This window comes from Bos grunniens, chromosome 11, assembly GCF_055505025.1.
Source record: "Bos grunniens cultivar Pamir isolate PY7600 chromosome 11, Bosgru_T2T1.0, whole genome shotgun sequence".
NCBI lineage: Eukaryota > Metazoa > Chordata > Mammalia > Artiodactyla > Bovidae > Bos > Bos grunniens.
The window spans coordinates 87,794,846-87,809,776 of NC_141175.1; the positions used below are offsets into that span (position 1 = coordinate 87,794,846).

At 35.7% G+C, this 14,931-nt stretch overlaps 1 protein-coding gene across 8 annotated transcripts in view; it reads left to right on the plus strand.

Annotated features, from left to right (window-relative positions):
• Positions 1-14,931, plus strand: part of PRKD3 (protein kinase D3) — an 87,093-nt gene that overhangs the window by 43,921 nt on the left and 28,241 nt on the right. For all 8 annotated transcript variants that reach the window (XR_015137227.1, XR_015137228.1, XM_086327435.1 and 5 more), the window contains 5 exons: positions 160-317; positions 4,619-4,811; positions 7,861-7,938; positions 10,669-10,852; positions 13,227-13,350. Coding sequence is in view for 6 of the 8 variants with exons in the window: in XM_086327435.1 (XP_086183561.1) it covers positions 160-317; positions 4,619-4,811; positions 7,861-7,938; positions 10,669-10,852; positions 13,227-13,350 (737 nt within the window). In the remaining 2 variants the exon portion in view is untranslated. The remainder of the gene's footprint in view (positions 1-159; positions 318-4,618; positions 4,812-7,860; positions 7,939-10,668; positions 10,853-13,226; positions 13,351-14,931) is intronic.

Genomic DNA, 14,931 nt, shown 5'->3' on the forward strand with positions numbered 1-14,931 from the left:
AACCTTTCTACACATTTCCTATTCTTAGCTTGTTATCTGTGTTCTTCATTAGGATAGCTACTGCTGCCAGAGAAAATAAAAGAAGCACCTTTTTTTTTATGTATGCACTTAGATGGTTAAGTTAAAAAAATTTTTTTTAACCTTTTAAAATATATTTAGGCTGTGGATTAAATTATCATAAACGATGTGCCTTCAAGATTCCAAATAACTGTAGTGGTGTAAGAAAGAGACGTCTCTCAAATGTATCCCTGCCAGGACCTGGCCTCTCAGTTCCAAGACTCCTGCAGACTGACTATGTAGCCCTTCCCACTGAAGAGGTATGTACTCTAAGATAATAGAGGGCATTTTTACCACTTATTCTTTATGTTTCTACAGTATATATGATGTCATCCTAAATCATAAGTTATATACTAAAGAACAGTAGCGTTCCTACACTTAAGAAACTTAAAATGTATCACTGTAAACAGGGCTTACCAGTAGCAATGAATTGCATGTTGTATAGTTTGAGATCACCTTATCACTTGAACCAGGAGATCAGTCTCCTGACCAGTATCCTGACTCCTGCTCTCCACACTGCACTACAGCTTAATAGTCAGCAACCAATTAGATTGCTCCCTTCAAGGAGACCTCTATATATTCTGCGTTTCCGACAATCTGTAGTATTCAGCATTCCCTGAACACATCCTTTCTCCCCAGCCCCCTACATTTGCTCTTGTTGATATCTATCCTATATGCTTTTTCTAGACTTACCTCAACAGCTACCTTACTTGATTTCCCTTTACCTAGAAGTTATTTTTCTGAATGCCATACCACTTTTCAAACCTCCTTGATGGTGTGTATAGCATTTTACCATAATATCACAGCATTTGTATACTAGATTGTCCTCAAGGAGTTTAACTATTTAGAGAAGACAGTATTCATGTCTGTCTTTGCCTCACCATGCCCAAGCTCCGTATCTTGTGCTTTAGTGGGTGCTCAGCCATAAATGAATAAGTGTTTGAGTGACATCACTGATCTTTACGGTATTCCAGTGAGGTCTGTATACTGTGAGATAGCTGGCACTCAGAATTATCAAGTGACTTGACTAAAGTCACAGAAATTAGTAAGCAATTTTAGAATTTAACCCAGATCTGCTAATGTGTAAATCAAATGTAGTAGATTGGGGAAGAAAGAAATAACTGCCTTACTTATTTGGTACTACTTTAAATAACTTCCATCTGTAGATTACAGTCTTAATTTAGTTATTTCTGTAACCCCTTTGGCCTTCTATATATTAATGGCAAAATCAAGCCATTGGACTGCTGTCTTGACCGCTTCATCACAAGATTTTGCTAAATTGAGGAACTAAAATAGAAGCTTCTGAAATTCTTTCACAAAAATCCCACATTTCCATATTGCATAGCCCTACTATGACATTTTTAAAGTATAAGATGAGTGCTATAGCATTAGAACTGAGAATGAGAAGTTATTATAAATACATGCAAAAGTTTAGGGAAAGATTGATAATAGAAAAATTAATGCATTTTACACACAAGCTACACAGGGAAACTTGGCTCGAATTGGGGACTGTAGAATGAACATATATTGTTTTAAGAACCCCACAAATGGTACTGGTTTGTCAGCCATACCCACTGAGTATTACAAGATTAGGAAATAACAGGACCGAGCAGATGAATAAGGTATTCAGTTTTAATTTATTCATTTATATTTTACCCGGAAGATGAAAATTCTTTACAGAAGTATAAGGAGAGTGACATGTTTGAATTGGATAGATTGTGCAGAGTGTTTTAGAACAAGTAGAAACTGTAGTAAAGAATACCATCTCAAAAATGAAGGTACATTCAGTAAGAAGAGCTGAGAGCTCATGGAGGAAAATCAGAGGGGAGGAAGAGTGGTAAAAGCGGACAGTCTAAAGGAGTAGAGGAAACAGTGAAGAGATGGGAGCGCCCGAGACTGAACCAGGTTTAGAGAAGAACTCACTCTAAGTGGCTGCAGGAAGTGCCTTGTAACTTGTCAGATGCCAGTCTTCATGCTGGGATGCTTTACTTATCTTTTCTTGTGTAATCCGCACCACAATCCTGGCAGGCATGTAGCTGTTGTCTTGATTTCATAGATAAAGCATGAGGAAGAAAAGTTTCTAAGGAGTCAAAATATTAAACTTCACTGACTACTGACATAAGAGAAGGCCAGTTTGGAATAGAAGCCTTTGAATCTGACCCTTGGGTTGTCATGTAATAAGGCAGTTTCTGTCATTGTCTGAAATCACTTTGTAAAGGGAATCAAGTAAAGAGGTGGAGAGGCAGAAGAAAATAGACTGTTCATTGAATTTGGTTAAAATGGAACCACCAGGTTTAGAGAAACCAATGTTGAGTGATGGCTGTTTGGAGATGAGAGAGATTAACGTTCATCTCAGTGCATTTGGGAGAAACTTTTTTTTTCCTGCCCCACTGCATGACTTGTAGAATTTTAGTTCCCTGACCAGGGATCAAACCTGCACCCTTGGCTATGAAAGCATAAAGTCCTAAGCACTGGACCACCAGGGCGTTCCCATTTGGGAAAATTTCTGCAGGAACAGTACAGAATCAAGGTAGAAAGAAATTCTTGATTCTTAAGTGTGCACATTAAAAGTGGAGATATTTCTTTCACTGAAAAATGTTCCAAAGTCGAATATATATAATTGGGGAGTTGCCCCCTTTAAATTTTTTATATCACCTTTATTATTTTATATGATTGAGAGTTGGCAATATTGTTATGAAGTTTTTATGAGCAATTCAGCCAAAATTAGTTTAAACACACATTGTGGAAATAATTAGATTACTTTCAGAAAATTTCTGTCTACACATCAATAAGAAAGAAAGGAAAATTTAAGCTAATAAGTGATTTGTAAAGAGGGCCATTAAAGCAATGTAAGAAAAGAGCTTCCGCTCTAGTTACTCTCACTGGTCCCGTTTTAGCCAAGTGCTCTAGGTAATTCTACCAGCATTCTCCGTCCTCCAAATTCTGATTAAGTCTATTGTACCTTTCTTGCCTTCTTCACTCAGTAGATGGTAAACCACTGTTATTGGCTAGATTGCAGTCTGCTCAAGGGTGTTGAGATGGGGAAAAGGTTAAGAATCACTGTACTGCTAAGTAGAAGACCCAGGTGTAACTCAGGTCAGTCCACGTGTTTGTTTTAAGCTTGAGACATAGACTAAGTGGTTGAAGCAGAGCAAGAGAAATACAGTGTTGAGTCACCACTAGACTGGGGGCCCAGGGATAAGCAAAAGCTGAAGGCATCCGTTTCTGGTTCCTGCTGGCTGCTTTATCAGCTTTGAGGAATCACTTCAGTGTTCCTTTTGCTGACGGTGCTCTGTACGTGGAGGAGGGTTGGGCCAGACTAGAGCAGGACACCTTAGACAGCTGAAGTCTGCAAGTTTGGTTTGGGTTTTAACATTCTTTTTGTACGTTTCTTAAATTGCTTCATAATTTGCTTTAGAACGTTTCTGGCTACACATTATTGAAAAACTATCGAGCAGAGGCTCTATTTGTGTTGTTTTTATAGTGCTTTCCTCCAGTGGTCAGTCCTTTTCTTTTTTCCTTCCTCCTACTTCCTTCAGAAAAAAAGCCCTTTATTTTCTTCTCTCATTTCTCCTGTACACTTCTCTGTCTTTTGATTTCTTTTGGCTTCTGTTGGTTGAACATATCAATGTACAGGGACTCAATTCTAAGTTACCCACATTACTGGTTATAGAAGGCAGTCCTGGCCGTGACGAGGCAAGCAGCTACAGCAAGGTCTGCGGTGCATCTAGAAGGCAGTTAGGTATCTGGATTTTGTCCTTGAGAATAAGGACCGTATTCATTTTCATATTTCTAATACATAGTAAAGGACAGTCAATGAATGTTGAATGAATATGATGGGCTATATTGATCTGACCTGGAATTAAATTGATTGTTTCCTTGGTATACATAAAAAGGGTCATAGTTTAAAAATCCATTTATCCCTCAAATGGCACAAAAATTTTTAACCAACGTCTTCTTTAATTTTCCTTTTTGCTCACCTGAGAGGGAAAAAACCAAATAACTGAAATATACTTAAAATATCAAGGAACTTCTTAAAGCATTATTACTAAGGGTAAAGTTGTTTTAATTTACATCTGCCATTATTAATGAAAGATTTTTACATACTTATTTTAGTATTTATTAAAATAGATTTTAAAAACCAAGACTTGTTTCAAAATATTTTCAGACGTTGTGTTCAGTAGCTCAACATGAGCAGCACTAACCCTTCTAAATTTACTTAATTTTCCTGTAATTAATTTCTTGGTAAGGAATTTGAACGTTATAAACTCATTTTAAGGTTTTGTTTTTTATTTGTGAAATGTCATATGTGCCTGGCAAATAATAATTAATCAATGGATACATATCTGTGAGGATGAAAATACCTTGCATAAATAATAGCAAAAAAATTCTACACTTTTCTTTTTCAAGGGTTGGTAAGTTAAGCTTCCAAGGGAAACTGCTGAGATCCACGTTTTTTTATTTGTGGCTTTAGTGTTTGAAATAAATGACTTGTCAAACCCTGATCTGAAGACTTTGTTTTTAATGTTGACTTACACTATGGAAATTGCTTATGTTTTAGTCACATGTTCACCAAGAACCTAGTAAGAGAATTCCTTCTTGGAGTGGTCGCCCAATCTGGATGGAAAAGATGGTCATGTGCAGGGTGAAAGTCCCACACACGTTTGCTGTTCACTCATACACCCGTCCCACGATATGTCAGTACTGCAAGCGGTTACTGAAAGGCCTCTTTCGCCAGGGAATGCAGTGTAAAGGTAGGATTGCATGATTTTCTGAAGTAAAATTCATATTTGTTTTTGTTAGCAAATATAAAATATTTTTTACTTCAGAAGCCTTAAGCAAATAAATTGGTCTCATAGTTAAGAAAGAAATACGCATATATGTGTATCTATTAATGATGACTCCTATCTGCAACATGTGTGTTCTGTACCAGGAGCTATGCTAAAGAAAAATTAGAGTGTAAACAGAAAAACTAGAATTTGAATCTGTGAGATGTGGCTGCTTAACAATTGTCAATATGGAACCATTAGTGAGCAGGTAAGCTAATATTTGAGCTTAAGTCTTTCTGATTCCAGAGCCAGACACTACCCAAAATATAAAATAATGCCCTCCTCTTTCCATTAAATGGAATCACCGACTTGATGGACATGAGTGAGCAAGCTCTGGGAGTTGGTGATGGACAGGAGGCCTGGCATGCTGCAGTCCATGGCGTCACAAAGAGCTGGACACGACTGAGTGACTGAACTGAACTTTCCATTAAGTATTCATACACACACACACACAGCAACATGTTACAAGAGTTTTATTTTTGCTTTAATTATGGGGCTGTGAGAGCCGTACCAAAATTGTCATTCTAAACAATCACACTGAAACAGGCAGAAATAGTAGAAGCTACTGGAATTATTATGGGGACCATCTATATTTAGATACTAACCCAAAACACTGTCATAGAATTCCAAAAACATCTCTAATGAACTATGTTTTTAATAGAGTAATGGTTTCCTGTAGTTATATAATGTTTTAATGCTTTTAAAAGATGCTTTTATCTTTTTGTCTCACGTCTTCTCAACAGTGCTGCACAACTATGTGAAAACCAAAATAGAGATATTAAATGTGTTATTAGGCATTGAGCCAAGATAAGATATAGGTAATCTGTCTATAATCTTATGTACTTATTTTTCATGTGATTACTGTAATTATCATTACTTCTTGATACCATACTTTTTATGTAAAAGTATTTGTGGAATTGAATTACCTAGTTTTATCTAGGTAAAACATTGGAATTGAGATCTTTGCAACAATAAGTTCTGTTTTCAGTGTTGAATTAAATAATTTATGTATAAATTTATAAGTATATAAGAAAACTTTTTTTAGCAATATTTTGCTACATACATAGAGAATACATTGTACATTTGTTGCCAATATTTAATAACCATCAGGCAAGCTTAATTAAATGTTGAAATTTTATTTCAACAGCTTACTTTTGAATATGAGTTAATATATAAATTAATACTTTAAATATCAACACTAAAGTGTACTGGCAAGCAGCCACTAAAGAATGTTTTGGGAAAGAACATTAAGAACAGATGTACAAATTCTAGCCAGCAGATAATCTTAGTAAAGGTAGTAAATATGCCGTTCTGCTGAGTAGAACAGAAACATTCTAAAACCACATGCAAAAAAGCACAGTACTTTTTAAAAGAATAAAATATGGAAGTAGATTAATGAATTTTGAAATAAAATCAATTAACTATGTGACTGGCTTAGTAGTTTAACTTCTTAGAGCTCTAAAAGAATAATGTTTTTTGCTTATATTGGTTCAGAAAGTATCAAAAAGTCATAATTTATTTAGTAATCCCTGTATTTTTACTTCAAAAGTAAAATAGACATTTTCATTCACTTGTTAAGCTAAGAAAAAAAATAGTTAAGATAAAACAGTTATGCAGAATCATTTGAGAAAAATGTACAATTCTAAGAGCAGTTAATTTATTCATTCATCTGTTTTCCACTTGGTTATATTAAAATTTCAGGGCAGCTTATATAAGCACATATAGGATAAAAGAAAACATAAATAAATTAATAAAAAACATGGGCAGGAATATAGAGAAGTGTAAATGACTGTCATTAGAACTACATACTTACTGCATATGGGTGGTAAACTTGGCTTTACATTTCAGAGGGAAAGGGAAACCTTGTTATTTTCACAATTTGCAAACTTCATGAGATAAAAAACATTTAAATGTATGCCAGTGTTAATACTAGTTCATGTGAATTTTCCTAGGGCCTCACCTTTTTAAAGACATTACGTAATGCAGGTTTTCTCATCCACCAAATTATTATTTCATAGAGCTTTTTCTTATAATGACCTTTCTGTATTCTATTGGCATGATACCAAGAGTTTTCTTCAGTTATAGAAGTTACAAAATTATTCTAAATCAGGACTTGAAATTATTTTTACCCTTTTATTGTTGGTAGAATTATTTTGAAGGTGGTGTTAGATAGTAGTTATAGCAGTGGGTTTCAGTTTTAATGTTAATTAACTAAAGAAGTCATTAAAGTACCCGTTTCTCAACCTCACTCCCAGAGCTGATGACGTAGTAGGTTAGGGGTGGGGCCCAAACAAGATCGGGCATCTCAAAAGATGCTGATGTTCCGGGCCTGGTGACCACAATTTGAGAACCATGAGTTACACAGTAGTATTGAACAGCTTGGACGTCACTGACACTCATCTGCAGTACAATCAGCTCTGAGGTTCTTGCAGGCTGAAGAGAGCCATTATATACTACAGGTGGGGGACCTTATGCGTGAGAAGCTCAGTCCTTTCTTGCAAGGTTGTCTAGGAAAGCTCTTACTAATTCCTAATAAATGGTGTAGCATTGCAATTTCTTTTCTGCGTATGTACCAGGTCCTGATAATTAGGAATTGAAAGTAACTGCCTGACATATGTTGGAAAGGGATTTAATCAGCCTGAGAAACTCTTTAAGGGGGATATAGAAAGAAGAATGCGACGTAAGGGAGGGAAGCATGGATCTGCAGCATTTTGGCAAAGTGTTAAACAAGTGGTATAAATTTAATTTTACAGATAAAGAGACTGAATGATCCCTGAGGGATTAACCAACTATTAAGAGATGGTATCAGAATATGAAACCAGACCTTTTAAGACCTGAGTTCTTGTAGAGGAAATCTTTATTATTTCATCATCATTATTAATAATACTGTATGTGTGAGTAAAGAAAGTCTTTAACCATATCTGATACTGCCTGACTTTTTACATAAATTAATAAGATGAATATTTTGTTTTAGATTGTAAATTCAACTGCCATAAGCGATGTGCATCTAAAGTACCGAGAGACTGCCTTGGAGAGGTTACTTTCAATGGAGGTGAAAGTCTTTTTCTTAATTTCCAGAAAAGATCACAATTCTTTTGTGTATTATCTTTATATAAGGTTATATTTGCATATTTTATTTTGTTTACTTTGTTTCTTTGACTTTTTTCTGATTTAATAATCAAGCAAAATACAGATATCGCTAATAGTATACTTTTAATTATGCCTCTGGTCTCCTTTAACCACCTACCACTCTGTAGTCATATGTGGCAAATGATGCTGCATATTCTCATTTATCTTTAGACATAGCAAAACTTACTTTGTAACCGTGCTGTTGTCCCTAGAACTATTGCATATTTCTAGTATTTATTAACTACTTAATGAAAGCCAGGCACTGTTGTAAACATTTTATATATATTGACATTTAAACCTAAGAACAACCTTTTGAGATAAGGACTTAGAGATGAGTAAACTTAGGCACAGAAACATTAAATAATTTGCCTAAGAGATACAACCAGTAGTGATAGAGTTGGGATTTGAATCTGTGTGGTCTGGCATCTAAGTTCATAGTCTTTAGAAGTCATTGTACTGTCTCACTTTCTCTTTTTCCATCAAATAATCACTTAGCTGAACATTGTTGCTTTTTTACCTTTTTTCCCCCTCTTTTCAAGATTATATCACTCAAAGTGATTACCTTTTTTGGAAGAAAGGAGTAAACTTGCAGCATAATTTTTCCTTAATATTACATGGCTGGTAAAAATTGAATGTAAGTAGTTCTATAGGAAAGGCTTCCCTGGTGGCTCAGATGGTAAAGAATCTGCCTGCAGTGCAGGAGCCCTAGGTTCAAGCCTTAGGTTAGGAAGATTACCAGGAGAACGGATATAGGAGGAAAAGCATGAGGAGTGGAAATTAATCTCCTTAAGAGTTTAACATTTTCTCACGTGGCATGTTTTCTGTGGTTGCTGTTTAAGACCATTGACAGCGCATGATTGGTTTCTTCGTTTCAGTTGCTCAGAATTAATACAGCTTTTCTACATGATTGAAGTCTTTTCTAGATTTAGCTGGTTCATGTATTTTTGTCCTTGTCTACCTTTTGACAAATGGATATGAAGTACATTTATATTTATTTTAATGTTTATTTATCTCTTTCAGATATTTACTGTTTAATTAGGAGTTTTTTCCCTCTAAATTACTTGTTCACATGTTATATATTCTACTAATTCTTTGTCAGCTTCATTGAGATACGAGTTGTATACCATACAGTTCATACATTTAGTTTATTCCCAGTTATGCAGCCATCACTACAGCCTAATTTTAGGACGTGTTCATCATCCTGAGAAGAACTCCATACCAATTAGTTGTCACGTCCCATCCACTCTTCCCTGCTAGCCCCTGGCAACCACTAAGTCAACTTTTATCTGTATCAGTTTGTCCCTTCTAGACATTTCATATAAATAGGATCATACAATGTATAGTCTTTGTGACTAATTTCTCTCACTTAGCATAATGTTTTCAAGGTTCATCCATGTTGCATGTATCAATACTTCATTGTTTTTTTATTGATGAGTAGTATTCCTCTGCCTGAATGTTCCACACTTGATTCATCACCAGTCAGCCATGGTCCTTTGAGTTGTATCCATTTTGGGGCTATTATGAACAAGGCAGTACATTTGAGTACAATTGACTACATGTGTTTCCATTCCACTTGGGTAGATAGCCAGTAATGGAACTGTTGAGTCATATGGTAGCTCTGTTTAACATTTTGAGGACTGCCAAACTGTTTACCAAAGCAGCCATACCATTTTACATTCCCACCAGCAGTGTATGAGGAGTCTCATTTCTACGTATCCTTTCCACCACTTGTTAATTGTCTGTCATTTTGATTGTCACCATCCTAGTGAGTATGAAGTGTTGTCTCATTATGGTTTTGATGTGCATTTCCCAGATGGCTAACTGACATTGCGTATCTTTTTATATACCTCTTGGTCATTTTTATATCTGCTTCAGAGCAGTATCTCTTCTGGTCCTTTGCCCATTTAACTAGGTTATTTATTTATCTTTTTATTATGGAGTTGTAAGAATTCTTTAGATATTCTGGATACAAGTCCCTTATTTGATACATGATTTGCAGATACTTTCTACCATTCTGTACACTGCCTTTTCACTTTCTTTGAGGTGTCATTTGTAGCAGAGAAGTTTTAAATTTTGATGAAGTCCAATATATTTGTTTTTTCTTGTCATTTAGGTTTTTGGTGGTATATCTAAGAAGGCTTTGCCTAACTCACAATCCCAAAGTTTACTCCTATGCTTTCTTCTAAGAGTGTTATAGATTATTTAGGTCTGTGATCTACTTTAAGTTAATTTTTGTAATTGATTTAAGGAAATCTTCCCAATTTTCTTTTTTCTTTTTTGCATATAAATATCCATTTCTCCTATGACCATACACTGAACAGAATGTTCTTTTTTCATTGTATTGTCTTAGACACTTGTGGAAAATGAGCTGACCAGGTCTATAATATAGTGGCTAACCTTTTACTTTGCTTCTAGTATCTTTTGTCATATCAAAATTTAAAATTCTGATGCAATCAAGTTAATTTTCTGCCTTATGATTTTTATACTTATATCATCCTAAGAAATATTTCTTTAACTTGAATCATAAAAATATTTTTCTGTAATTTCATTTAAGAATTTTAAAAATGGTTTTCACATTTGATATACTGTCTCTATTTAGGTATATTGATATTCCATTAATGTAAAATTCTGAATTCATTTAAAACTTTGCCAGAGCCATCTACTTTGGGAACAGATACAGATATACCAATGGATATTGACAGTAGTGACATGAACAGTGACGGTAGTCGGGGCTTGGATGACACAGAAGAACCATCTCCTCCAGAAGATAAAATGTTTTTCTTGGATCCATCTGATCTTGATGTGGAAAGAGACGAAGAAGCTGTTAAAACAATCAGGTAATGCGTGGGTATGGACTACAAGATATTTCCAAATGCAAGGTCAGTCCAGGAGTTCTGTTAAAAAATAACAAATCATATCTCTTTAAGTGGAACCTAGAAATGTAATTATAAAAAGAAAATTTTTTTTCTTGAAGTATAGTTGCTTTACAATGTCGTGTTAGTTTCTGCTGTACAGCAAAGTGAATCAGTTATACATAAACGTATATCCCTCTTTTTTTAGATTTCCTTCTCATTTAGATCACTATAGAGCACTGATTAGAGTTCCTTGTGCTCTACAGTAGGTTCTCATTAGTTATCTGTTTCATATACAGTACTACATGCTTGTCGATCCCAATCTCCCAATTCCTTCCACCCCCTAAAATGTAATTTAAAATCAGTTAAATTGTGGCTAATGCTTTTACATGTACCACATGTACATTTATTTTTCTGAAATAAATTATATTCCTCTTGCTGTCCACTCAAGATGAGAAGGTATGAGAATCCCATTTTCTTAAAAAGAAAAATGCTTTATTTAAATACTGTATTTAAATACCTAGCTGTGTAGCAGTCTTTCACAAAGTGCCAGCATTGGACTTCAGGTAAAGCAACCAGTTTCTTTACACAGGCATATTAGCTAATGTTGCAAACCCCAGTAAGAATCTATACCTGAGAATGTTGTACAGAGATGATGGTGATGAATTTGGGGGCAGTTTTCATATTGCAGTTCATCTATTAGCTCTTTGTAAAAATGCTCCTGGATTATGAAACTTATATATCCTCCTATATTTATAGAAATTCAGTTTTTTTAGATATAGCCTATAAGATATACTACTTTGTGATACAGTGTTAACATTTTAAGCAGGTTTTGTTTTTCATTGGCAGCAAATAGGTGTTTAGAGAAAATTCATCATATGTCAGTCTCATATGGCTGAGTCATTTATTCAGTTTGTCTTATCATTAAATTATAGCCAGTCCAGGTTCGATGCATGATACTGGATGCTTGGGGCTAGTGCACTGGGACGACCCAGAGGGATGGTATGGGGAGGGAGGAGGGAGGAGGGTTCAGGATGGGGAACACATGTATACCTGTGGCAGATTCATTTTGATATTTGGCAAAACTAATACAATTATGTAAAGTTTAAAAATAAAATTAAAAAAAAATAATAAATAAATTACAGCTATTATTATCATTATCATTATTAACTAAATGTTTGCCCAAATTGGAGACTTAAGAGAACTAAGCTTGTTTCCTAATCATGGATACTTCACAGTTTAAGAGCAAGTATTTAACTGTTTGAGACTCAATTGAAAAACAGTGTATTTTTCACACACTTCTGCCAAGGTGCTCTTTCTCTCCAGCTACACTGTTACTGACCTGTGTTTCAGTATTACCTGATGTGACTCATTTCATTATTTATTATTTTTACTTTCTTAATACCTGTAAATCATTTTTCTTTCAGTGTCTTCTGTAAGTAATTGTTGCTGACAACATGAATAATGGACTTTGATATTTGAATTTTGTCCTGTTATGAATTTATTAATTTGTCATGTTATCTAGGGTACGATTTCTAGTAGCAATCCCAAATGAGACCCTCTCCCAGGCTCCAGATTTGCCAACCGGAGAGGATTCTTTCTGCTCTGTTTATTGTTTTCGTATGTCCTGTGGCCCTCCAGAAATATTCATGACAAATAATGATGATTTACAGTATTGTTGTAGGAAGGGGGGGACCCCACTCCAGGGCCCCAAGAGCGGGCTCTTGTCTAACACTCGGAAAAGAACTGTCGGAGGAGACACGTGCTGACAAAGCAAGAGATTTTATTGGGAAAGGGCACCCGGGTGGAGAGCAGTAAAGGGAACCCAGGAGAACAGCTCTGCCATGTGGCTCGTAGTCTCAGATTTTATGGTGATGAGATTAGTTTCCAGGTTGTCTTTGGCCAATCATTCTGATTCAGAGTCCTTCCTGGTGCCACATGCATTGCTCAGCAAAGATGGATGCTAGCGAGAGGGATTCTGGGAAGTGGGTGGACACGTGGTGTCTCCTTTTGACCTTTCCCGAACTCTTTTGGTTGGTAGTGGCTTATTAGTTCCATATGCCTTACCAGGACCTCCTGTTGTAAAACAACTCATGCAAATGGTTACTAGAGAGCCTGGCCAGGGTGGGCGGTTTCAGTCAGTATGCTTCCCCTAACAGTATCATCTTTGTCTTTTATAAATTAACTGTGTATCATCATAACAGGATTAATTTATCTTTTTCTTCTTAAGCCATTGTCTTCGTAAGATATTTTGAAGAATTTTAGTTTAATTATCTTTAGAAGGGTTTGATTTTACTGTATTGATGATCTTTTAAGTTAACATTATAAATATTTGTCATAAATTTAAAATATTTTGTAGTCCATCAACGAGCAATAACATTCCGCTGATGAGGGTCGTCCAGTCCATCAAGCACACAAAGAGGAAGAGCAGCACAATGGTGAAGGAAGGGTGGATGGTCCATTACACCAGCAGGGACACCCTGGTCAGTAATCACAGGCATCTTATTATGGTAGTGAAACTCTGTTATGTGCTTTACTTCGTGCGTTTTTTAAGTCCAAATGAGAATGAGATATATATTAAGACATCATAGTACACCAGAACCATCTTTATATTTAGGATGTTAGGAATATTTAAAAGGTGGACTATTCAATGTACTATTTTTATAAATTGGTAGAACAGTACAGAGTCAAAGCAAGTCTGATGGTACACCACCAAATGCACAATCTCTGAAAGAAAGAATTGGTATTCCCTGGTGGCTTACATGGTTAAGAATCTGTCTGCAATGCAGGAGACCCAGGTTCAATCCGTGGGTCAGGAAGATCTCCTGGAAAAGGGAATGGCAACCCACTCCAGTATTCTTGCCTGGAGAATCCCATGGACAGAGGAGCCTGGTGGGTTACAGTCCATGGAGTTGAAAAGAGTCGAACACAACTAAGCAACTTTCACTTCACAAACTTCTGCTCTGCAAAAGACAGTATTAAAAGATTGAGATGACAAGCCACAGACTTGGAAGAAATATTTACAAAAAAGATATCTGTAAAAGACTCTTCTCCAAAATATACAAAGAACTCTTAAAATTCAACAGTAAGAAAACTTAATAACCTGATTAAACAATGTGCTGAAGACCTTAACATGTACCTCACCAAAGAAGATACCTAGATAGCACATAAGCATATGAAATGATGCACCACATCTTATGTCATAGGGCAAATGCAAATTAAACAGTGAGATACTGCTGCCCATCTGTTAGAACAGCCAAAATCATAAACACTGAGAACACCAAATTCTGACAAGATGTAGAGCAACGAGAGCTTTCTTTGATTGCTGGTAGGAATGCAAAATGGTATTGCTAACATTTGAAGACAGTTTAGTAGTTTCATGCAAACCTAAAATGCTTTTACCAGATGATCTAGCAGTCGTACTCTTTGCTGTTTACCCAAAGGAAATAAAAACTTACATTCACATGGAAACCTGCATATGGATATTTATAATGGGTTTATTCATAATTGCCAAAAACCTGGAAATAATAGATCTCCTTCAGTAGGTAAATGGGTAAACAAACTGTTCTAAAGACAGTGGAATGTTATTCAGCACTAAAAAGCAATGAGCTGTTCAGCCATGAAAAGACTTGGAGCAATCTTAAGTCTATATTGCTACATGAAAGAAACCAATGTAGGAAGATTACATACTATATGCTTCCAACTATATTATTTTCCAGAAAAGGCAGACCTGTGGAGGGTACAGGGTGGGGACAAGTAGGAATGAATAGGTAGAACACAGAACTTTTAGGGCAGTGAAAATACTCTATGTAATACCGCAATGATAGGTACTTGTCATTATGCATTTGTCCAAACGCATAGAATGCACAGCACCAAGAGTGAGCTGAGTTATATAACCTATGGACGTTTATGATTATGATGTGTCAAATGTAGGTTCACCAGTTGTAACCATTGTACCACTCTGTTAAGGGTGTTGATGATGGGGTCTGGGGTTATACATGCCTAGGGACAGGAAGTATATATGGGAAATTTCTGCCCCTTCCCCTTAATTTGCGATGAACCTT